Consider the following 25,392-nt stretch of genomic DNA (forward strand, 5'->3'; position numbering starts at 1 on the left):
GGTGTGAGCCATCATGCTCAGTTTATTTTTGTTTGTTTTGGTTTGGTTCGGTTTAGATAGTCTTGCCTTGTCGCCCAGGCTGGAGTACAATGGCACAATCCAGTAGGGTTCAAGCATTTCTCCTACCTCAGCCTCCCAAGTAGCTGGGATTACAGGCGTGTGCAACCACGCCTGGCTAATTTTTTTTGTATTTTTAGTAGAGGTGGGGTTTTACCACATTGGCCACGGTAGTCTTGAATTCCTGACCTCAGGCAATCCCAGAGTGGTGGGATTACAGGCGTGAGCCACTGCACCCAGCCACCAGTTTATTTTCTTTTTATTTATATGGTATTTTTTTCACTCTCACCACTCCTATTTAATAGCTCTTTATTTTGTTGATACAGACATTTGACTTCTGATGACACATGTTACTGAGGCAAATTACTGGTGGGATTCTGCCCTGACTCCCTAGTCAAGATAACTGAGAACTTTTAAATGGCCCATAACAAAATCAAGCTAGGTCAGTCAGCTCAGAAAAAGGGCCCCACCTATCTATTAAACTCTCCTGCAGTGATAACCGGTGAGAGTGCAGCATTCTCCAGCATGCAGACCCTATCCACAGGTGTGCATGTACATCAGAGAGGAGACCAATTTGCCTATTTACTTTCTACTGTGGCTCTCTTTTCTCGGTCTTCCCCTCTGTGGGAGGGGCCAGAAGGAAACAAGTCATGACTATAGTATAAAAAAGGAAGAGGTTGAAAGCCAAAGACCTCCTTTGAGACCCAGAGATACTGTTTTTATTTATTTATTTATTTATTTATTTTTCGAGATGGAGTCTTGCTCTGTTGCCAGGTTGGAGTGCAGTGGTGCGATCTCGGCTCACTGCAACGTCCGCCTCCCAGGTTCAAGCGGTTCTCTTGCCTCAGCCTCCCAAGTACCTGGGACTACAGGCATGTGCCACCACACCCAGCTAATTTTTATATTTTTATTAGAGACAGGGTTTCACCATGTTGGCCAGGATAGTCTCGATCTCTTGACCTCGTGATCTACCTGCCTTGGCCTCCCAACGTGCTGGGATTACAGGCGTGAGCCAGCGCACCCAGCCTAAGCTTTTAAATTAATATATAGACCAGGCACACAGTGGTTCACATCTATAATCCCAGAGCTTTGAGAGGCCGAGGTGGGAGGATCACTTGAGCTCAAGAGCTTGAGACCAGTCTGATCAACATAGTGAGACCCTATGTCTACTCTGGGCAAGATTTTATTTTCTGACTCCTGATGTAGATAAAGATTTCTTTTCTCTATCTAGTTCTCTGGAATTCCCAAAGTCCCCCTGGGAAACCCTACTGTAAATCCATGTAAAGTAATGTGCCCTGATATGATCACATTACTTTGGGGCTGGGAGAGATTACACATGATCTACATACTGAATTAAACATTTAAAATTAAGTTTGGGCCAGGTGCGGTGACTCATGACTGTAACCCCAGCACTTTGGGAGGCCAAGGCTGGCGGATCACCTGAGGTCAGGAGTTTGAGACCAGCCTGGCCAACATAGTGAAATCCCGTCGCTACTAAAAATACAAAACTTAGCCGAGTATAGTGGCGTGTACCTGTAATCCCAGCTACTCAGGAGGCTGAGGCAGGAGAATTGCTTGAACCTGGGAGGCAGAGGTTGCAGTGAGCCGAGATCGCATCACTGCACTCCAGCCTAGGTGACCGAGTGAGACTCTTGTCTCAAAAAAAAAAAAAAAATAGATAAAGTTTGAAAATTTATTCACCAAAAGTGACGACAGTCAATGTATTCAAATTCTATGTACCTCAAACTCCAGGAAGGGGGTAGACTATTGGTATAATTTCACATATTCAGGAAATAACTACAGCACCTACTAATAGAACATCTATTCTAGGCCAGGCACTGTGGCTCACACCTGTAATCCCAGCACTTTGGGAGGCCAAGGTGGGTGGATCCTGAGGTCAGGAGTTCAAGACCAGCCTGGCCAACATGGTGAAGCCCTGTCTCTACTAAAAATACAAAAAAATCATCCGGGCGTGGTGGCGGGTGCCTGTAATACCAGCTACTCGGGAGGCTGAGGCAGGAGAATTGCTTGAACCTGGGAGGCAGAGGTTGTAGTGAGCTGAGATCGCACCACTGTGCTCCAGCCTGGGCGACAGAGCAAGATTCCATCTTAAAAAAAAAGAAAAAAAGAACTTCTCTTCTAGATGAGGGAAGACAGAATAGGCTCCCCTCAATGCCCCCAAAAAAGTAAATCAGAAAATAACAACAGTAAACCCAGTAACAGTAAATATTACAAATAACATTTGTAGAGGTGGGTCATGGTTGTATGCTGTTTTGTTTTATTTATTTTTATTTTTGTTTTTTTCAGACAGACTTTTGCTCTTGTCACGCAGGCTGGAGTGCAATGGTGCGATCTCGGCTCACTGCACTCTGCCTCCCGGGTTCAAGCACTTCTGCCTCAGCCTCCCAAGTAGCTGGGATTACAGGCATGCACCACCATGCTCGACTAATTTTTGTATTATTAGTAGAGACAGGGTTTCAACATGTTGGCCAGACTGGTCTCGAACTCCTGATCCACCCGCCTCGGCCTCCCAAAGTGCTGAGATTACAGGCCTGATGAACCACTGCGCCTGGCCTATTTATTTTTATTTATTTATTTTTTTTTTTTTTTGAGACGGAGTCTCGCTGTGTCACCCAGGCTGGAAGGCAGTGGCACGATCTTGGCTAACTACAACCTCCACCTCCCTGCTTCAAGGAATTTCCCTGCCTCAGCCTCCCTAGTAGCTGGGATTACAGGCATGCACCACCATGCCCAGTTAATTTTTTTGTTTTGTTTTGTTGTTTTTGAGATGGAGTTTCACTCTTGTTGCCCAGGCTGGAGTGCAATGGCACGATCTCGGCTCACCGCAACCTCCGCCTCCCGGGTTCAAGTGATTCTCCAGCCTCAGCCTCCCGAGTAGTTGGGATTGCAGGCATGCGCCACCACGCCCAGCTAATTTTGTATTTTTAGTAGAGACGGGGTTTATCCATGTTGGTCATGCTGGTCTCCAACTCCCAACCTGAGGTGATCCACCCGCCCCGGCCTTCCACAGTGCTGGGATTATAGGCGTGAGCCACTGCGCCTGGCAATCTTTTTGTATTTTTAATAGAGATGGGGTTTCACCATGTTGGCCAGACTGGTCTCGAACTCCTGACCTAAGGCAATCCACCTGCCTCAGCCTCCCAAAGTTTTGGGATTATAGATGTGAGCCACTGCGCCCAGCCAATTATTTGTTTTTAAGAGATGAAGTCTCACTTTGTCACCCTGGCTGGAGTGCAGTAGTAGCGTGATCATAGCTCACTGCTACCTTGAATCCTGGGCTCCAGTGATCCTCCCACCTCAGCCTCCCAAGTAGGTGGAAATGCAGGCACATGTACCACTGTAAACTACTAAGTTTTTGTATGTTTTTGTGGAGGTGGGGTTTTTGATTTTTTTGATACAGAGTCTCACTCTGTTGCCCAGGCTGGAGTGAGTATAGTGTCGCGATCTCGACTCATCACAACCTCCACCTCCTGGGTTCAAGTGTTTCTTCTGCCTCAGCCTCCCAAGTAGCTGGGACTACAGGTGCGCGCCACCGTGCCCAGCTAATTTTTGTAATTTTAGTAGAGATGAGGTTTCGCCACGTTGGCCAGGCTGGTCTCGAACTCCTGACCTCTGGTGATCCACCCACCTCGGCCTCCCAAAGTGCTGGGATTACAGGCACGAGCCACCACGCTGGCTGGAGATGGGGTTTAGCCATGTTGCATAGGCTATTCTTGAGCTCCTAGGCCCAAGCTGTCTACTTGCCTCAGCCTCTCAAAAGTGCTGGGATTACAGGTATGAGTCACCATGCCCAGCCTCTTTTGGTTATTTTCAAAAGTCACTTTTTTTTTTTTTTTTGAGACGGAGTCTTGCTCTGTCGTCCAGGAGTGCAGTGGCGCAATCTCGGCTCACAGCAAGCTCTGCCTCCCGGGTTCACGCCATTCTCCTGCCTCAGCCCCCCGAATAGCTGAGACTACAGGCGCCCACCACCACACCCGGCTAATTTTTTTTGTATTTTTAGTAGCGACGGGGTTTCACTGTGTTAGCCAGGATGGTCTTGATCTCCCGACCTCATGATCCGCCCACCTCGGCCTCCCAAAGTGCTGGGTTTACAGGTGTGAGCCACCGCTCCCAGCCAAAAGTCACTCTTGAGCCATTTGAAATACCAGTAAACCCCATAGGGTAGAAGTTATGCTGAGAGTCCACGAACAAGTTAGAAAAAGAGCATGTAGACCCTGGGTCAGCTGCTGCCCTAGAATGGGGACCCCTTCTGTAAGCTATGTCAGAATCATCTACCAGCTTTGACAGATGTCCTGTAAAGTGCCTGCCTTTGTGGGGCAGGAAGTGCCCCCCGTGAAACTACCTTGTGTGGTGGATCTTTTGCTCCTCCAGAGCCCTTACTCGGGCCCCACCTACAGAGATGCTCAGTACCACTCTTGGCTGGACTGAGAAAAAGCTGTTGGTTCTCTGTTTAAAGGAAAGGGATTATATTTCTCCTTTTTTATGGTTTTGAAACTAGTGGGTTTCATTAAATGTCTAGCATTCTTCTGAAGCCACAAAGAAAGTGTCTCTGCAATTTCACTGAGGTTCTTGGAAAGTCTTCAAGATAGAATTGTATGTATCCCCAAATTCTCTACATTTTTCTTTCAGAAAACATCCCAGAAAAGTGGACCCCAGAAGTCAAGCATTTCTGTCCCAACGTGCCCATCATCCTGGTTGGGAATAAGAAGGATCTTCGGAATGATGAGCACACAAGGCGGGAGCTAGCCAAGATGAAGCAGGCATGATCTGGGGCAGGACTGTCTTGTATTCTTGAACTAGGGCCCCAAGTTTGGAGGTTTGGGGAGCCCAGCAGGAACCTTCACAGGCCAGGTTGTTTTAGAGGCTCAGAAGCCCCTCTGTGGCCCTCTGACCCTCATTAATTGGGATCTTCACAGAAGATCCCTAAGATAGTTCACCAGTCCTGTGAGATGGAATTTTTTTTTATGAGGTAGTGCTATGCCCATAAGGACTGCTGGCCTGAGAATGAACCATTTCATCAGTAGCTAGTAGTCAGTGGCTCTAGATGTAGAAACTTTCTTTTTTTGGATATGGAGTCTCATTCTGTCACCCAGGCTGGAGTGCAGTGGCGCAATCTCAGCTCACTGCAACCTCTGCCTTTGGGGTTCAAGCGATTCTTCTGCCCAGACTCCTGAGTAGCTGGGACTACAGGCGCCCTCCACCATGCCCCGCTAATTTTTTTTTTTTTTTTTTTTTAAAGTATAGATGGAGTTTCACCCTGTTGGCCAGGCTGGTCTTGAACTCCTGACCTCAAGTGATCTGCCCACTTTTGCCTCCCAAAGTGCAGGGATTACAGGTGTGAGCCACTGTGCCCGACCTCTGTTAGACTCTTTTTTTTATTTTTATTTTTTGAGACACAGTTTTGCTTTTGTCGCCCAGACTGGAGTGCAGTGGTGCTATCTCGGCTCACTGCAACCTCAGCCTCCCAGGTTTAAGTGATTCTCCTGCCTCAGCCTCCCAAGTAGCTGGGATTACAGGCATGTGTCACCACGCCTGGCTAATTTTTGTATTTTTAGTAGAGATGGGTTTTCTCCATGTTGGTCAGGCTGGTCTCAAACTCCTGACCTCAGGTGATCTGCCCGCCTTGGCCTCCCAGTGTGCTGGGATTACAGGCGTGAGCCACCACGCCCGGCCCTGTTAGACTCTTGATTGCCTTCCCCAGCTATTACTTTGGTACATGTGAGGCCAAAGATAAATTAGTGGCAACTGTGAAAGATAAGGAAATCATGAAGGCTGGGAGTCCAGATAGAAAGCCCTAATGCCTTCCCTCTCCTCCACTCCCAATGCCTTTTTAAAAGTAATGATGGATGTGGCATCTTGGCTTCTCAGAAACCAGCTGGCCTAATGGCAGGGCTTCCTCACTGGAGGAGAAGCATTGAGATCTTCAGCCTAAGTTCTCTTACTCAGGTTTCTCTGTCTGAATGTCAAGGGTAGGCTTTGTTTCCTTCAGGGCATTTAATCCTGGATTGGTAGCTTGAGTAATTTTGCTCTTGATTGACTCCTTAACCTTCCAGGGCTCCTCTGACCTCTTCCCTCTTTCTGCTTCCCAGTGAATACCATGTTTATTAAAGATTTTATGTTTGGTAGGGGGTAGTTACCATATGTCAGTTTAAAAATTTCATAAGTTCAGCAGTTTTGTTATTTTTTTGAGAAGGAGTCTCACTCTGTCGCCAGGCTGGAGTGCTGTGGCACGATCTTGGCTCACTGCAACCTCCGCCTCCCAGGTTTAAGCGATTCCCCTGCCTCAGCCTCCTGAGTAGCTGGGGTTACAGGCGCCCACCACCACGCCCAGGTGATTTTTTGTATTTTAGTAAAGAGGGGTTTCACCATGTTGGCCAGGATGGTCTTGATCTCCTAAACTCGTGATCCGCCCAGCTCAGCCTCCCAAAGTGCTGGGATTACAGGTGTGAGCCACCACACCTGGCCAAGTTTAACAGCTTTTGAAAGTCTTTTTTTTTTTAGGCTGGGTACAGTGGCTCATGCCTGTATCCTAGCACTTTAGGAGGCCGAGGTGGGCAGATCACTTGGTCAGGAGTTCGAGACCAGCCTGGCCAAAATGGTGAAACCCCATCTCTACTAAAAAATTATTTGGGCGTGGTGGTGGGCACCTGTAGTCTCAGCTACTCGGGAGGCTGAGGCGGGAGAATCGCTTGAACCCAGGAGGTGAAGGTTGTAGTGAGCTGAGATCATGCCATTGCACTCCAGCCTGGGCGACAGACAAGAGCAAAACTGTCTCAAAAAAAGAAAAAAAAATCTTTTAGCTGAATTTGAATACTTTCTACTTACTATATGTATGCCACACTATTAGCTAAAAGGACTATTTTTTTCTCTTTGCTAGGAGCCGGTGAAACCTGAAGAAGGCAGAGATATGGCAAATAGGATTGGCGCTTTTGGGTACATGGAGTGTTCAGCAAAGACCAAAGATGGAGTGAGAGAGGTTTTTGAAATGGCTACGAGAGCTGCTCTGCAAGCTAGACGTGGGAAGAAAAAATCTGGGTGCCTTGTCTTGTGAAACCTTGCTGCAAGCACAACCCTTATGCGGTTAATTTTGAAGTGCTGTTTATTAATCTTAGTGTATGATTACTGGCCTTTTTCATTTATCTATAATTTACCTAAGATTACAAATCAGAAGTCATCTTGCTACCAGTATTTAGAAGCCAACTATGATTATTAATGATGTCCAACCTGTCTGGCCCACCAGTCCTTTTGACACTGCTCTAACAGCCCTCCTCTGCACTCCCACCTGACACACCAGGCGCTAATTCAAGGAATTTCTTAACTTCTTGCTTCTTTCTAGAAAGAGAAACAGTTGGTAACTTTTGTGAATTAGGCTGTAACTACTTTATAACTAACATGTCCTGCCTATTATCTGTCAGCTGCAAGGTACTCTGGTGAGTCACCACTTCAGGGCTTTACTCCGTAACAGATTTTGTGGGCATAGCTCTGGGGTGGGCAGTTTTTTGAAAATGGGCTCAGCCAGAAAAGCCCAAGTTCATGCAGCTGTGGCAGAGTTACAGTTATGTGGTTTCATGTTAGTTACCTTATAGTTACTGTGTAATTAGTGCCACTTAATGTATGTTACCAAAAATAAATATATCTACCCCAGACTAGATGTAGTATTTTTTGTATAATTGGATTTCCTAATACTGATATTTGTCACCTCAAAGAAAGTGTACTGGTTTTTTAAAAAAGAAAGTGTATTTGGAAATAAAGTCAGATGGAAAATTCATTTTTTAAATTCCCGTTTTGTCACTTTTTCTGATAAAATATGGCCATATTACCCCTTTTTGGCCCCATGTATCTCAGTACCCCTTGGAGCTGGGCTAAGTAAATAGGAATTGGTTTCACGCCTGAGGCAATTAGACACTTTGGAAGGTGGCATAACCTGTCTCACTTGGACTTCAGCGTCTGGCTCTAATTCACAGTGCTCTTTTCTCCTCACTGTATCCAGGTTCCCTCCCAGAGGAGCCACCAGTTCTAATGGGTGGCACTCAGTCTCTCTTCTCTCCAGCTGACTAAACTTTTTTTCTGTACCAGTTAATTTTTCCAACTACTAATAGAATAAAGGCAGTTTTCTAAACTTCCTGTATCCTGTTGTTTGTGTTGCTCTCTCCAGGGCTGGGGGCAGGAGGATGCAAGGACTGCCTGGCCTAGCTCACCCTGGAGAGGTTTGTAGGGGGTGCAAAAGACTAGCTTGTGCCCCACCTCCCACCCACCCAGCAGCTAATCTGGTCCCTCCCAACAACATGGAAATGATTACCCTGTACCGCATTCTAGTTCAGATTTGGGGGTACGGTGAATGCAGCTTACTGAGGAGGCCAGGGAGGGAGGACTCCGGCCGCGTTTCCTTGGCCCTGGCGAGCTACTGGGCTCCACTTCAGGAGGTTGGGGCAGAGCTTCCAGGACTCTGCCCTGTTAGAAAACCCGCACGAGGGCGGTGCCGCTTTGGAGACAGGGAGGAGGGAGACCGGAAACCTAGATCCCTCTGGCTGTCCCCTGCATTGCCGGTAACATGGCACAGGAGAAGAGGGCTGTTTGTGCACGGGCAGCTCCTGCAGCTGCTGCCGTCGCCCACTAGCCTCCGATGCCGAACCCCACATCCTAACTGAGGAACCTCTGAGAAAAAACGGAGCCCTCGAGGGCCCCAGCCCTTGGAAGGGTAACCTGGACCGCTGCCGCCTGGTTGCCTGGGCCAGACCAGACATGCCCGCGGCTCCTCCCGGCTTGGGAGGAGCACGCCTCCCGCTCGGGCGCACTCTCCAGCCTTTTCCCGGCAGAGGAGGGGCCGAGCCCTCCGGGTAGGGCGGGGGAAGGATGAGGCGGGACCCTCAGGTCCGGAAAACTGCCTGCCCCACGTGACCCGCCGCCGGCCAGTTAAAAGGAGGCGCCTCCTGGCCTTCCCTCACAAGGCTTGTTCGGGGCGTTCCGCTGGATTCTTAGACAATTGCGCTATGTGTGCTGCTCGGCTAGTGGCGGCGGCGGCCCAGTCGGTGTATTCCTTCTCGGCGCGCCCGCTGGCCGGCGGGGAGCCTGTGAGCCTGGGCTCCCTGCGGGGCAAGGTACTACTTATCGAGAATGTGGCGTCCCTTTGAGGCACCACGGTCCGGGACTACACCCAGATGAACGAGCTGCAGCGGCGCCTCGGACCCCGGGGCCTGGTGGTGCTCGGCTTCCCGTGCAACCAGTTTGGGCATCAGGTGCGCCGGGCGGGGCGGGGCGGGGTGGGGCGGGGGCGGACCTGCAGTGGTGGCTGGGGCGCCGGCGGTGTGCTGGTAGGTGCCATAGGCTCCACGCGCGGAGAGTCTGGCTACCCTCTCGCTTCCTTTCTGTTGCTCGTAGCTGCTGAAATTCCTGTCCGCCCTTGGGATTGCGCATGGAGGGCAAAATCCTGGTGACTCATAGAAAAACTCCCTTGTTTGTGGTTAGAACGTTTCCCTCCCCTTCTTGACCCCGGGTCCTAGCTGCCCTTCTCTCCCGTAGGAGAACGCCAAGAACGAAGAGATTCTGAATTCCCTCAAGTACGTCCGACCTGGTGGTGGGTTCGAGCCCAACTTCATGCTCTTCGAGAAGTGCGAGGTGAACGGTGCGGGGGCGCACCCTCTCTTCGCCTTCCTGCGGGAGGCCCTGCCAGCCCCCAGCGACGACGCCACTGCGCTTATGACCGACCCCAAGCTCATCACCTGGTCTCCGGTGTGTCGCAACGATGTTGCCTGGAACTTTGAGAAGTTCCTGGTGGGCCCTGACGGTGTGCCCCTACGCAGGTACAGCCGCCGCTTCCAGACCATTGACATCGAGCCTGACATCGAAGCTCTGCTCTCTAAAGGGCCCAGCTGTGCCTAGGGCGCCCCTCCTACCCCGGCTGCTTGGCAGTTGCAGCGCTGCTCTCTGGGGGGTTTTCATCTATGAGGGTGTTTCCTCTAAACCTACAAGGGAGGAATACCTGATTTTCCAGAAAATATCTCCTCGAGATGGGCGCTGGTCCTGTCCATCCCAGTCTCTGCCAGACCAAGGCGAGTTTCCCCACTAATAAAGTGCCGGATGTCAGCAGAACTGTGTGTATGTCCTGTGTCATTGTCATTTGGGGATTCTTTTCCTTTTTTTTCTTTTTTTTTTTTTTGAGACGGAGTTTCGCTCTATTGCCCAGGCTGGAGTGCAGTGGCGCAAGCTAGGCTCACTGCAAGCTCCGCCTCCCGGGTTCACGCCATTCTCCTGCCTCAGCCTCCTGAGTAGCTGGGACTACAGGCGCCTGCCACCGCGCCCGGCTAGTTTTTTGTATGTTTAGTAGAGACGGGGTTTCACTGTGTTAGCCAGGATGGTCTCGATCTCCTGACCTCGTGATCCACCCGCCTCGGCCTCCTAAAGTGCTGAGATTACAGGTGTGAGCCACTGCACACGGCCTGGGGATACTTTTTCTAACCTCATTGTCATAGTGGTGGGAACTTAATCCTCCTTCCCTTATCCTAGCCAAGTCTGAACTTTCTGTCCTTTTGTCTGCAGCGTGTAGGATCCATTCTTTGTGGGAAGTGTGGCTCCTGGCCTGCATTTCTGCCTTCACCAGAACATGCAAAGGGCCATCCCAAGACCCAGTTAAAACAAAGTCCTTACTTCAAAAAAGACACAGGGCAAGGGTTGACTGCCTAACTCAAATAATAGACTTCTGACTACTTGCTGCACACTGAAATGTCTGTCACAAAATAACATGAGCCCCCACTCATATTTGGAGTCATGGCCTCTCCAATTGTTAGGTCCACACAAGCCCATTTTACACGGAAGCTCATGCAATGTTAGAAATTTTGTTACCTGGCTAGACCTTTCCATGTTGCTACCAAGTGCCTGTATCTGCTGTGACGCTGATCTTACAAGTTTCTGCCTCATGTATTCAAGAGTGAGAAAACTACAATTTAACTGGCCCTTCTGACTATGCCCTGCCCAACACTTAACGTGCAATTGCACATTCAGGCCCAGGATAAGGGCTTGTCTTTGAAGCCAGCTGCTGCTTCTCAGGCACCACTCAGGTCCAGCCTCTCCATCTGTTGACCCTGCTGCCAATAATCTTTAATCTTTTTTTTTTTTTTTGAGACAGTCTTGCTCTGTCACCCAGGCTGGAGTGCAGTGGTATAATCTCGGCTCACTGCAAGCTCCGCCTCCCGGGTTCACACTATTCTCCTCCCTCAGCCTCCCGAGTAGCTGGGATTACAGGCGCCGGCCACCAGGCCCGGCTAATTTTTTTCTAATGTTTTAGTAGAGACGGGGTTTCACCGTGTTAGCCAGGATGGTCTCGATCTCCTGACCTCGTGATCCGCCCGCTTCGGGCTCCCAAAGTGCTGGGATTACAGGCATGAGCAGCAATAATCTTTCAAGACAGATTTGGAGCCATTTCCTAACGCAGTGCGGGGGACTGCAGGGCCTGGGTGTAGCTTCCGCTTGTGGAAACAGGTACCCAGAGACACGGTAGTGCTGTTCACCCAGCTGACTGGACCAGAGGTTCTGGAGTCCCAGCATTTGTGTTCAAATTTGTGACTCAAGATCCTTCTTATGTCTGAACCAACTCTCAAGGACTTTTCCTCTTGCCCTAAGCAGCGATCTTTGCTGCTGCTTTTCCCCTTTGTCTGCCCTTAGGTCACTAAGGATTGTAGGGCCTTCTGGACCTGCTCTGGCTCCAACCTGAGAACTCCTGAACAGGCCCACCTCCCTCTGGTTCTCTCTGCCCCAGCCTTTGAGTCCCCCTTGAGGTGACCCAGGCAGAACTATCAGCTTCCCCTTTGGACCTCACTCTACCTGTGTTGTTCCTTGGAACTCTCAGGAGTCTCACACTCTGTTGCCCAGGCTGGGGTGCAGTGGCATGATAGCTCACTGCAGCCTCCACCTCCCAAGACTTAAGCAATCCTCCTGCCTCAGCCTCCCCAGTGGCTGGGATTACAGGTGCCTACCACCATGCCTGGCTACTTTTTATATTTTTAGTAGAGACGGGGTTTCGCCATGTTGGCCAGGCTGGTCTCAAACTCCTGACCTCAGGTGATCTGCCCGCCTAGGCCTCCCAAAGTGCTGGGATTACAGGCGTGAGCCACTGCGCCCTGCCAGAATGGAAATGTTATTATATTAATAGACCAATATTTGTGATGAATATCATATGCCGGGCCCTGTGGGCCCTGAGATGGCTAGCCCCTGTACCCCTCCTAGACTGTTAACTTCTGGGGAAGAAGATTAGTCATTCACAAATGCAATCAAGACTCCTGAGTGGCCAGTCATGGACGCTCACGCCTATAATCCTAGCATTTTATAATCCCACGTAATCGGAGGAGGGCAGATCACTTGAGGCTAGGAGTTGGAGACCAGCCTGACCAACATGGTGAAACCCCCCGTCTCTACTAAAAATACAAAAATTAGCCAGGTGTGGTGTTGGGTGCCTGTAATCCCAACTACTCGGGAGGCTGAGGCAGGGAGAATTGCCTGAACCTGGGAGGTGGAGGTTGCAGTGAGCCGAGATTGTGCCATTGCACTTTAGCCTGGGCAACAGAGCGAGACTCTTTCTCAAAAAAAAAAAAAAAAATCCACTCAAATGGTGCCAAGGCTTTTTGACATTTGTAGACTTCAGATCTGACTCCTGGAATGGAGAATAGCAACCTGTAAATCTGGGTAGACCCAGATTACCTGTGACCCCTAATGTCCTACATGTCTCTTCCCCAAAAGCACTTTGCTCCCTTATTCATTCATAATCCAGTCCTGTGCCACGTGCTCTGCCAGGTGCCTGAAGAAGTCAGAAGGACAGTATATAATTATCAAAAAAGCATGTTTTGTGCTTTGAGAATAGGAAAAAAAGACAAGAAAAAAATTGTGCACCTTATACTAGTTAAAAAAAAAAGAATAAGAGGACCAGGCCCAGTAGGGAGGCTCATGCATGCCTCCTGGAAAAAGTGACAGTGAGGCTGGGTGCGGTGGCTCACACCTGTGATCCCAGCACTTTGGGAGGCCGAGGTGGGCAGATGGCTTGATGGCTTGAGGTCAGGAGTTTGAGATAAGCCTGGCCAACATGGTGAAACCACGTCTCTATTAAAAATATGATAATTAGCTGGGCGTGGTGGCGGGCGCCTGTAATCCCAGCTACTCAAGAGTCTGAAGCAGGAGAATCACTTGAACCCGGGAGGCGGAGGTTGCAGTGAGCCGAGATGGTATCACTGCACTCCAGCCTGGGCGACAGAACAAGACTCCATCTCAAAAAAAAAAAAAGTGGCCGGGCGCAGTGGCTCACACCTGTAATCCCAGCACTTTGGGAGGCCAATGCGGGTGGATCACGAGGTCAGGAGATCGAGACCATCCTGGCTAACACGGTGAAACCCTATCTCCACTAAAAATACAAAAAATTATCATGGTGGCGGGCGCCTGTAGTCCCAGCTACTCAGGAGGCTGAGGCAGGAGAATGGCGTGAACCTGGGAGGCGGAGCTTGCAGTGAGCCAAGATTGCGCCACTGCACTCCAACCTGGGTGACACAGCGAGACTCCCTCTCAGAGAAAAAAAAAAATTGAGACTGAAAAGAAGTCAAGAAGCAGTTGGTTAAGGAATAAGCTGATGGCGGGTGGGCAGGCAAGGAGTATAGTGTGTGAGATCCTGAGATGGGAAGGTGGCATTATTGACTGAGTCGGCAACAGGAGGAGCAGGTTTTGGGGGTAGGTGGATGTGTTCAGATTCAGCTATATTGCATTAGACATCCAGACAGAGGTATCTGGGGCAGGCAGTTACAAGAGGCGCAGAAGAGAATGTTTAAAGGCAATGGTCTAGACACGGGAGCAGTAGCCACTGGAGAGGATGAGGTCACGTGGGGAAAGCAGCAAGAAAAAGATTAGGGGACCTGGGCCTGAGGCCTATAGATTCACAATCCTTCCAGATTCGATGGCAGAGAGAAATAGCTGGGGAGGAACAAGGTTGGAGCAAGGAGCCAAGGGAAGGGACAGTTCCTAAAGAATAGTTAGCTGGAACCCATGCTTCTGGACTGCCTGCAGTCTCAGGGGGCAGCTGGAACCAAAGCTAGAAAGCCATGTGTCTAGGAGGTACCAGGTCCTATTCTAGGAGATGAATATACAGTGCCCAGCAGTCACCCAGGTACTCGTGAAAATATGTGTTCCACGACCCACCTCCAGAGACACCGAAGTGGAAAGTCTAGGGACCTAGGGTCCTACTCAGTGTTCTACCAGCTGGACCTGTGAGAAGAGACATCCCACTTCAACTCTCCCCTTTCCTGTACAGGGTCAATGTGGCCTAGGCCACACTCTCTGGTTAGGCTACAGGATGGGGAACTCAGAACTTTCCAATAAACTCTAACTTCTCTCCAGGATGCCTGGTGATTCACCCCTCCTTGCCCCATGCCACCCCCACCATCTCAGTTTATGCCTTGGACTACCAGTGAAGGGAACTTTTTTTGGTTTCCCCTGGAATTACTCAGCTTCAGTAAAGGGAACTTCTGAACTCCCAGTATGCCTGATCCTGGCTGGAGAACATTCCTCCTCAGACTTTAAGCTGTATGCCTCCTCTCTCAACTAGAAGTCATTTCTTTTTTTTTTTTTTTTTTGAGAGGGAGTCTCGCTCTATTGCCCAGGCTGGAATGCAGTGGCACAATCTCGGCTCACTCCAACCTGTCTCCCGGGTTCAAATGATTCTCCTGCCTCAGCCTCCCGAGTACCTGAGACTACAGGCACCCGCCAAAATACCCAGCTAATTTTTTTGTATTTTTAGTAGAGGCAGGGTTTCACCATGTTGGCCAGGCTGGTCTTGAACTCCTGACTTCAAATGATCCACTCACCTGGGCCTCCCAAAGTGCTGGGATTACAGGCGTGAGCCACCATGCCTGGCCAGTCCTTTCTAACTCTCTCTTCTCCAGGAAGTTTCAGAGTTAAGACTTCACTGTCTTCCCCCAATACACACAGACACACTCTCACATATACACATTCTTTTCATTCAACCATGCAACTGCTACTGCTCTGACCGGTACCCACCCCACCCCATCGTGAATCAGCAGCTCAAATGAACAAGTAAAAGAGTAGAAATCACATTCAGCCTGTGTGAAGTCCTGGCTTTAAAAGCAGAAATGGATGCAGAGCATTGCTTGCACAGAAAACACATACAGCATTTAGGCCACTGACCTAGGTTCAGAAACTTCCATTTCAGCAGTTCTTGCAGAAGGGCTGCTTTTGGGTTTTTTTTGGTCAAACATTAAATCTGATAAAATTAGGTCAGGCATTTCTTGCACAATTAGCAGTTGATCAAATGACTTCCTTATTCTAACTCAATGTAGTCCTAAAAACAACATTTAAAACAAGTTTATTTTCATGCTTGGTGCAGTGGCTCACACCTATAATCCAAGCACTTTGGGAGGCTAAGGTGGACAGATTGTTTGAGCTCAGGAGTTTGAGGACAGCCTGGGCAACATGGTGAAACACTGTTTCTACAAAAAAATACTGGCCAGGCGAGGTGGCTCGTGCTTGTAATCCCAGCACTTCGGGAGGCAAAGGCGGGTGGATCACGAGGTCAGGAGTCCAGCCAATATGGTGAAATCCTGTCTCTACTAAAAATACAAAAATAAGCTGGGCATGGTGGTGCGCACCTGTAGTCCCAGCTGCTCCAGAGGCTGAGGCAGGAGAATCGCTTGAACCTGGGAGGTGGAGGTTGCAGTGAGCTGAGACTGGGTCACTGCACTCCAGCCTGGGTGACAGAGCAAGACTGTCTCAAAAACAAAACAAAACAACAAAAATTGAGCCAAGATTGGTGGTACATGACTGTGGTCCCAGCCAACTACTTGGGCAGCTGAGGTCAGAACATTGCTTAAGCCCAGGAGATCGAGGCTGCAGTGAGCCATGATTGCGCCACTGTACTCCAGCCTGGGAGACAGAGTGAGACCCTGTCTCAAAATAAATAAAACAAGTTTATTTTCAGAAAAGCATTCCTGGCCTGATAAGCCTAATAAATCCCTTACATTTTAACTTTTGGATAAGATAAGAGTAAAAAGTACTGGCTAAAGATTTCCCCAAGGGGCCAGGCACGGTTGCATGCACCCGTAGTCCCATCTACTCAGGAGGCTGAGGTGGGGGAATCACTTGAGCCCAGAGGGTCAAGGCTGCAGTGAACTGAGATTGTGCCACTTCACTCCAGCCTGTGCGACTCCAGCCTGGGCTGTCTCAAAACAAACAAACAAAAAACCCCCCAAAAAACCAACCTGGCCAACATGGTGAAACCTTGTCTCTACCAAAAAATACAAAAATTAGCCGAATGTGAGGCGGGCGGATCATTTGAGGTCAGGAGTTTGAGATCAGCCTGGCCAACACGGTCAAACCCCATCTCTACTAAGAATACAAAAATTAGCTGGGCATACTGGTGCGCTCCTGTAATCCCAGCTACTTGGGAGGCTGAGGTAGGAGAATTGCTTGAACCTGGGAGATGGAGGTTGCAGAAGCCAAGATTGTGCCACTGCACTCCAGCCTAGGCGACAGAGTGAGACTCCATCTCAAAAACAAAAACAAAATTAGCCGGACATGGTGGCATGTGCCTGTAGTCCCAGCTACTTGGGAGGCTGAGGCGGGTGACTCGCTTGAACCCAGGAGGCAGAGGTTGCAGTGAGCTGAGATTGTGCCACTGCCCTCCAGCCTGGGCAACAGAGAGAAACCCTGTCTCAAAAAAAAAATTTTTTTTTTTCCCAAGAAAACACAGCATGGGTTTATAAAGAGCAGGCTATGATCCCTATCAGAGTATTCTGAATTGACATGTTTTTGTTACTGCACTCACCAAGTAAGCGGGAAGAGCATACATTCACATACAGGTGTGACACACCTGGGTGGGCACTAAAATAAAGCCCAGCTCCAGCCAGCCACAGAAATTAATGGGGTATCTGCCTCACATCAGACACTGACTGATTGGGAGCTGATGGGGACAAATGTCAGAAGTCCTTGTCCAAGAAATGAGGTCTCATAGGCCTTGGCCCTGAAATGGTGTGATTCTCACCGCCTCTCAGAGAGGCTGTGTACAGAGACATTGCTGATCTCTACCCAACAACCATTCCCAAGTCGTTCCTCCTGGCTGGCTGGCAGAATCTACTTTCCTGCTGTAAAGATAGGGGCAGGTGACCTAATCTTGGCTACAAAGAGATGCAGAGGCTCCTGGGAAAGCCCCCATGATCCCAGGAAACAGGATCCTGTTTCCTCTCTCCCTTCTCACTGGTGGGTGTTGTTGAGGGTACCCAAAATTCTGGGAGCAAGGCAGCCACGTTGGAGTTTTGAAGGCAAAGAACTAGAAGGCCCCAGAGAAACAAACTGATGTCTTTCAGCTTTGACCTTCCCAAGAACTCAACTCCAGATGTGTCACGTGAAAAAACAAGAACCACCAAATGGGTGGGCCAATTGCTGCTGGGGATTCTGTTAGTTGCATCTAGAAGCATTGAGATTGACATGACATGACAGTGGTGTGTTGGGCAGGGGTGCTAGGCAACTTGTTGCCCCTAACTGGCTGGCGAATATTTTCCTAGCCAGCCTTACCTGTTGTAAATGTAAGGGCAGGTGACCTGATCTTGGCTGTGAAGAGACACAGAGGCTCCTGGGAGACCCACTTTTAGTGCCCCTCACAGGTCCAGTGTAATTGTGGCCTTCAAGACCAGTAGAGGAGATCACAAAGCAAGCCCACTTGATCCAAATTCCTAGAGCTCTAGCAGCATTCAGGAACACATGTAGCTTACCCTCAGTGGTGTCCTACAGTTCTGAAGACCACCTGGCTTCATAGGGAAGCAAGTGAAGGGAATCTAAATCTCCCTGCAGCAGAATACCCCAGTCACCTTTGTCCCCAGCACATGACTGTGTGTGTGTGCATGTACATGTGAGTGAATCTAAAGTCCAGGTCTCAGGCCAGGTACTCACGCCTGTAATCCCAGCACTTTGGGAGGCCGAGGCGGGTGGATCAGCTGAGGTAAGGAGTTCAAGACCAACCTGGCCAACATCCAACGTGGCGAAACCATGTGTCTTTTTCTTTTCTTTTTTTTTTTTTTTTTTTTTTTGGAGTTTTGCTCTTGTTGCCCAGGCTGGAATGCAGTGGTGTGATCTCAGCTCACTGCAACCTCTGCCTCCTGGGTTCAAGTGATTCTCCTGACTCAGGCTCCTGAGTAGCTGGAATTACAGGAGTCTGCCACCATGCCTGGCTAATTTTTTGTATTTTTAGTAGAGATGGAATTTCACCATGTTGGCCAGGCTGGTCTTGAACTCCTGACCTCAGGTGATCCACCCGCTTCAGCCTCCCAAAGTTATAGGGTTACAGGCGTGAGCCACCACGCCTGGCCTGGCGAAACCACATCTCTACAAAAAATACAAAAAAAAAATTAGCTGCGTGTGGTGGCACACGTCTGTAGTCCCAGCTACTGGGGAGGCCGAGGCATGAGAATTGCTTGAACCCAGGAAGTGGAGGTTGCAGTGAGCCGAGATTGTGCCACTGCACTCCAATCTGGGTGATAAAGTGAGACTCTGTCACACACACACACACACACAAAAGTAATTAAAAAAAGGCTGGGCACAGTGGCTCACGCCTGCAATCCCAGCACTTTGGGAGGCTGAGGCGGGCGGATCACCAGGTCAGGAGATCTAGACCATCCTGGCTAACATGGTGAAACCCCATCTCTACCAAACAAAATACAAAAAATTAGCCGGGTGTGGTGGCGGGCGCCTGTAGTCCCAGCTCCTCAGGAGGCTGAGGCAGGAGAACGGCAGGAACCCGGGAGGCGGAGCTTGCAGTGAGCAGAGATGGCGCCACTGCACTCCAGCCTGGGCAACAGAGCAAGACTCTGTCTCAGAAAAAATAAATAAATAAAAAAATAAAGTCGGCTAGGTGGGGTGGCTCACGCCTGTAATCCCAGCACTTTGGGAGGCCGAGGCAGGCGGATCATGAGGTCAGGAGATCAAGGCCATCCTGGCTAACACGGCGAAACCCTATCTCTACTAAAAATACAAAAAAAAAAAAAAATAGCTGGGTGTGGTGGCGGGCGCCTGTAGTCCCAGCTACTCGGGAGGCCGAGGCAGGAGAATGGCATAAACCCGGGAGGCAGAGCTTGCAGTGAGCCAAGATTGTGCCACTGTGCTCCAGCCTGGGCGACAGAGTGAGACTCTGTCTTAAAAAAATAAATAAATAAAAATAAAAAATAAAGTCCTGGTCTCCTGAGCATCCTTTGTGGATGTCATCATATACCCCCAAAGGCCAAAAGGAATTAAATATGCCTTTGCTTTCTACACTAGTTGCTTAAGTTTCCTTCCCAGAGAAGTATCTGCAAGCATGACCCTTCATGTTCTTGTGACACTTTTTTTTTTTTTTGAGACAGAGTTTTACTCTGTCGCCCAGGCTGGAGTGCAGTGGCTCGATCTCGGCTCACTGCAAGCTCTGCCTCCCGGGTTCACACCATTCTCCTACCTCAGCCTCCCAAGTAGCTGGGACTACAGGTGCCCACCACCACACCGGGCTAATTTTTTTGCATTTTTAGTAGAGATGGGGTTTCATGATGTTAGCAAGGATGGTCTTGATCTCCTAACCTCGTGATCTGCCTGCCTCGGCCTCCCAAAGTGCTGGGATTCCAGGCGTGAGCCACTGCACCCGGCCCTTGTGACACTTTTATCACACAACATACAATACTGTATTACATATGTAACCATCCTCCATCCCTAACCACACTGTGAACCCTTGGAGGGTAGGGACCATGAGCACATAATACTCAAGTACTATTAGTCCAGTGAAGAAATGACTAATGGCCAGATCATTCTTTCTTTCATTTATGCAAGAAATGCCTACTGAGAATTTGCACTGTGGAAAGGGCAAAGGATACCCGCAAATTAACGTTAAATACTGATTCATGGTTAAGACTGTGATGGTAATAGAATTACAGGAGGAAGACAAGACACTGGCGGCACCTGGGCCCAGGCTGCCACACCCTCTGCCCAAAGAGGGCTGGCCATCAACACAAGTGGCATAACCAGAATGGAATCTGTCCATTGGCACAACTCCCCCATATAAAAAAAGTGATCCCACTTCCTCTCTGTGAGACTTATTCAGTTTTTTGCCTCTATTATCTTCTGCAATAACCTAATCCTTATATAACAGAGGTTAGAAATCACTGAGAAGACATTTAATTCTTCTAAAGTGTGCTTCTAGAATCTTTTTCTTTTCACAGTCCCCTGGGCAGGTTAAGGAGGCACAGGTGAGAAGGAACCAAAAATATTTCTCCTCTGTTGCCACCTCCAATTAAAGTATGTCTAATATTTGTGAATACCGCCATGTGTGCTCTGTTAGTGCTGGCCAAGTGTGGACCAAGAATAACTTGGGAGAGCCAAGTCCTATCAGGTGTAAAGAAAACTGTGGTAGCAGCTAAGACAAAAACCTTATGATTTGGAATCAAATAAAGCTTAAAGGGCAGGCGCAGTGGTTCAAGCCTATAATCCAAGCACTTTGGGAGGCCGAGGCGGGTGGATCACCTGAGGTCAGGAGTTCAGGAACAGCCTGGCCAACATGGTGAAACCCCGTTTCTACTAAAAATACAAAAATCAGCTGGGCGCAGTGGCGGGTGCCTGTAATCCCAGCTACTAGGGAGGCTGAGGCAGGAGAATCCCTTGAACCCGGGAGGCGGAGGTGGCAGTGAGCCGAGATTGCGCCACTGCATTCCAGGCTGGGCGACAGAGTAAGACCTTGTCTCAAAAAAAAAAAAAAAAAAGCTTAAAGTTCACACAGGCAGAGATTATTAATCTTTTTTTTTTTTGAGATGGAGTTTCGCTCTTGTTGCCCAGGCTGGAGTGCAGTGGCGTGATCTTGGCTCACTGCAACCTCCGCCTCCTGGGTTCAAGCGATTCTCCTTCAAGCTGGTCTCAAACTCCTGACCTCAGGTGAACCACCTGCCTTGGCCTCCCAAAGTGCTGGGATTACAGGCGTGGGCCACTGTGCCCGGCCTGACATTATGAATCTTTTTTTTTTTTTTTTTTTTTTGACACAGGGTCTCACTCTGTCGCCCAGGCTGGAGTGCAGTGGCGCGATCTTGGCTCAGTGCCAGCTCCGCCTCCCGGGTTCATGCCATTCTCCTGCCTCAGCCTCCCAAGTAGCTGGGACTACAGGCACCTGCCACCACGCCCAGCTAATTTTTTGTATTTTTAGTAGAGATGGGGTTTCACCGTGTTAGCCAGGATGATCTCGATCTCCTGACCTCATGATCCGCCCTCCTTGGCCTCCCAAAGTGCTGGGATTACAGGTATGAGCCACCGCGCCTGGCCAACATTATGAATCTTTAATTAGACATCACAGTCCAAGATCAACCAGTATGTGACCAATAAGCCAGGTTTTCTTCTAGCTCCCTTCCTGGTTTCTCTTCTGTTCTTGTGGCCCAAGGTCCTCTGATAATGGATGGATTGTCCACTTCTGGGATCTTGGTGTCCTACCGGGCCTATGGTTCTCTCTAGGATAAAGTGGCTCAACATAGAACACAGCCCTGGGGCCAAGATGTCTCCTGAGCTGAATCAGTTACCCTTGTCATTTCCTCCCAAGTCCCTAGGTCACTACCACAATAGGAACACGCAGGCAGATGTTCATTGTTTCCAGTTCTCTTTTTTGTTTTATTTTTGAGACAGGATTTTGCTCTGTCACCCAGGCTGGAGTGCAGTGGCACGATCATAGGATCACAGCTCTCTGCAACTTCAAACTCCTGGGCTAAAAAGATCCTCCCACCTTGGCCTACTTAATAGCTGGGATTACAGGTGCACGTCACCATACCAGGCTAATTGTTTTATTTTAAATTTTTAATTTTTTTTCTCCTTTTTTTGAGATGAAGTTTCGCTCTTGTTGCCCAGGCTAGAGTGCAGTGGCATGATCTTGGCTCACGGCAACCTCTGCCTCCTGGGTTCAAGTGATTCTCCTGCCTCAGCCTTCCAAGTAGCTGGGATTACAGGCGAGCACCACCATGCCCAGCTAATTTCTGTGTTTTTAGTAGAGACTGGGTTTCACTAGGTTGTCCAGGCTGGTCTCAAATTCCTGACCTCAAGTGACCCGCCCACCTCAGCCTACCAAAGTGCTGGGATTGCAGGAGTGAGCCATGCCTGGCCCCATTTTTTTTGCTTCCTAAGTCGCTGTGACTACAGAGTGAGATTCTGTCTCAAAAAACAAAACAAAACAAAAAATGGCTCAGCGCGGTGGCTCACACGTGTAATCTCAAGGCAGAGGTGGACAGAGCACTTGAGCCCTCGGGAGCAGGGCAGAAGTTGCAGTGAGCCAAGATTGTGCCACTGCACTCCAGGGGGGATGACAGAATGAGACCCTGTCTCAAAAACAAACAAAAACCCTCCACCATTTATTTATTTATTTATTTTTTTGAGACGGAGTTTTGCTCTTGTTGCCCAGGCTGGCATGCAATGGCACGATCCTGGCTCACCACAACCTCTGCCTCCCGGGTTCCAGTGATTCTCCTGCCTCAGCCTTCTGAGTAGCTGGTATTACAGGCCCATGCAACCACGCCCAGCTAATTTTTGTATTTTTAGTAGAGATGGGGTTTCACCATGTTGGTCAGGCTGGTCCCGAACTCCTGACCTCGTCATCCGACTGCCTTGGCCTCCTAAAGTGCTGGGATTACAGGCATGAGCCACTGCGCCCGGCCACCCCCACCATTTAAATCAAACAAACTCGCTAGCAAAGTTTAAAGACTTTGTAAATAATGGTGACCTTGTAGTCTGGGCACGGTGGCGCATGACTGGACTCCCAGCACTTGGGAGGCCAAGGAGAGAGGATCACTTGAGGCCAGGAGTTCAAGACCAGCCTGGGCAACATGGTGAAACCCCATCTATACTAAAAAAATGAAAATTAGCTAGGCATGGTGATGCAGACCAGTAGTCCCAGCTATTCGGGAGGCTGAGGTAGGAGGATCACTTGAGCCCAATAGGTCGAGGCTGCAAGTGAGCCAAGATTACACCACTGCACTTCAGCCTGGGCAACAAAGACCCTGTCTCAAAGAAAAAAAAAAAAAAGGTGACCTTCTAACTATGGAATTCACTTTATTCTTCACATTTCAACTACCAGCATTTTGTAATCTTTTATTTATTTATTTTTCTTTTTTTCCCTCCAAATACCCAGATATCAAGAAGAATATTTTGCAATCCTAATATTAATTTTTAAGGACTACCAATAATTAGTGCGCTATTTTTATAGCTATTAAAAGCACTAAATTCCTGACTTAAAAATATTGTCCAAATTTTTCATTTTTATAATTAGGTTTTGTCCCCTTTTCTAGTGGTGCTGAGGACTTGTCCTACTTGTGTTCCTTAAGACTGCCATAAATGGTTTGGTGAAACTGCTAAAAAAAGAAGAGGGAAGCAGACACCCTGAAATGTAGATTCTGAACCGATGTCAGTGACCAACTTTCTTTTTTTTTTTTTTTTTGAGACAGAGTCTCGCTCTGTCACCCAGCCTGGAGTGCAGTAGTGCGATCTTGACTCACTGCTACCTCCATCTCCTAGGTTCAAGTGATTCTCCTACCTTAGCCTCCTGAGTAGCTGGGATTACAGGCACCCGCCACCATGCCCAGTTAATTTTTGCATTTTTAGTAGAGACAGGGTTTCACCACATGGGCCAGGCTGGTCTCGAACTCCTGACCTCAGGCGATCTGCCTGCCTTGGCCTTCCAAAGCCAAAGTGCTGGGATTACAGGCCTAAGCCACCGTGCCTGGCCTCAACTTTCTTTTTCCATAAATAACAGGACTAAAGGTAGTGTTTCTTTTTTGATAACATTTTTAAGAGTTTCAGCCGGGCACAGTGCCTCACACCTTTAATCCCAGCACTTTGGGAGGCTGAGGACGGTGGATCATGAGGTCAGGAGTTTGAGACCAGCCTGCCCAACATGGTGAAACCCCATCTCTACTAAAAATACAAAAATTAGCCAGGAGTGGTGGCGCACGCCTGTAATTCTAGCTACTCCGGAGGCTGAGGCAGGAGAATCGCTTGATCCAGGGAGGCAGAGGTTGCAGTGAGCTGAGATTGCCCCACTGCACTCCAGCCTGGGGGACCCAGCAAGACTCCGTCTCAGAAAAAAACAAAAAAACAAAACAAAACAAAACAAAAAAACAAGTTTCAAAGAACTTTCATAGAAGGGGACTTGTTAGGGTTGGCTCTGCAGATGTAGAATCATCATGTGGTGGTAACTCTTATCCACAGGGGATTAATTGCTATGTGGTTATTTAAGGCAGTTTTAATTCCATATTTACTTTCTCCTACTATCTACCCAACTGCCAAGAGGCCTTTCTTATCAGATGGTGTGTGATGGATGACCCAGGGAGTGCAAATTAATTTCAATTGGCCAAACCCAACATAAAAATAGTAAATCTGTTCAAATGACCTACCATATTTTCACTGGGCCAGTTCCCCTTCCTTCACCCCTGACACAAAACATAGCTCATCTTTTCAACAGGAACAGGTAGAAAAATAAGAATAATAAAATAAAATAGACATGGCTCCTCTGTTTCTCCTCTTCTCCCTCACAGCCACCTCCATAGTGAGAGGTTCCTAATGGTTCTGTGTCTGAGTTACACCACCGTGGGCGTGAAGCACCCTCAGCCATTTTGTCTCTGCTCCAAAACTTCCTACAATGCCTGCTTGCCTTTTAAGGCAGGATATATGGTCTGTCTGGCTTCCTTTCTAGCTTTAGATCCCCTTAGGCTGTTGTAGCGTTGTAGTGCCCGGCTCAGCTGGCCTAATCCCCACTCTCTGATCCTGTCCTGCCTGTTTCAGAAATTATCTTCTGGTCCCTTGAGTCTCCCCTCCTGTAACATGCATCCTCATTTTTATTCCGCCAGCATTTTTTTTCAATACCACACTCAGATGCTACTCAAGTCAAAGGCTTTCTATGAGAGCGGGGGTTGTGCCTGGCGTTCTACAGCCTTTGGTTCACACCCTTTTTTTTTTTTTTTTTTTTTTTTTTAGAGGGGGTCTCGCTCTGTTGCCCAGGCTGGAGTGCAGTGGCACAATCTCGGCTCACTGCAACCTCTGCCTCCCAGGTTCAAGCGATTCTTCTGCCTTAGCCTCCCGAGTAGCTGAGACTAGGCATGGGCCACCACGCCCGGCTAATTTTTTTTTTTTTTTTTGTATTTTTAGTAGAGATGGGGTTTCACCATATTAGCCACGCTGGTCTCGAACTCCTAACCTCGTGATCTGCCTGCCTCAGCCTCCCAAAGTCCTAGGATTACAAACATGAACCACCGCGCCGGGCGCCCGGCCTTTTTTTTTTTTTTTTTTTTTGAGACG

General features: G+C 48.9%; 2 protein-coding genes across 4 annotated transcripts in view; both read left to right on the plus strand.

The window, feature by feature from the left end:
- Positions 1-8,197, plus strand: part of RHOA (ras homolog family member A) — a 57,271-nt gene extending 49,074 nt beyond the window's left edge. The window contains exons 4-5 of the mRNA XM_054481760.2: positions 4,708-4,838; positions 6,956-8,197. Coding sequence (XP_054337735.1) covers positions 4,708-4,838; positions 6,956-7,129 — 305 coding nt within the window. The 3' untranslated portion in view covers positions 7,130-8,197. The remainder of the gene's footprint in view (positions 1-4,707; positions 4,839-6,955) is intronic.
- Positions 8,198-8,246: 49 nt separating this feature from the next.
- On the plus strand, positions 8,247-10,167 carry GPX1 (glutathione peroxidase 1). Of its 3 annotated transcripts, none has more exons than XM_054481757.2 (2): positions 8,247-9,314; positions 9,598-10,167. In XM_054481757.2, exons 1-2 carry the CDS (start codon positions 9,069-9,071, stop codon positions 9,955-9,957), a joined length of 606 nt encoding a protein of 201 aa, XP_054337732.1. In that variant the 5' UTR covers positions 8,247-9,068; the 3' UTR covers positions 9,958-10,167. The 3 variants fall into 3 exon arrangements, with proteins under 3 accessions (XP_054337732.1, XP_054337733.1, XP_054337734.1); XM_054481758.2 differs by having other exon boundaries at positions 9,579-9,839; XM_054481759.2 differs by lacking the exon at positions 9,598-10,167 and adding an exon at positions 9,457-9,534.
- The last annotated feature ends 15,225 nt before the right edge of the window (positions 10,168-25,392 follow it).

The sequence above is a fragment of the Pongo pygmaeus genome, chromosome 2 (genome assembly GCF_028885625.2).
Source record: "Pongo pygmaeus isolate AG05252 chromosome 2, NHGRI_mPonPyg2-v2.0_pri, whole genome shotgun sequence".
Classification (NCBI taxonomy): Eukaryota; Metazoa; Chordata; class Mammalia; order Primates; family Hominidae; genus Pongo; species Pongo pygmaeus.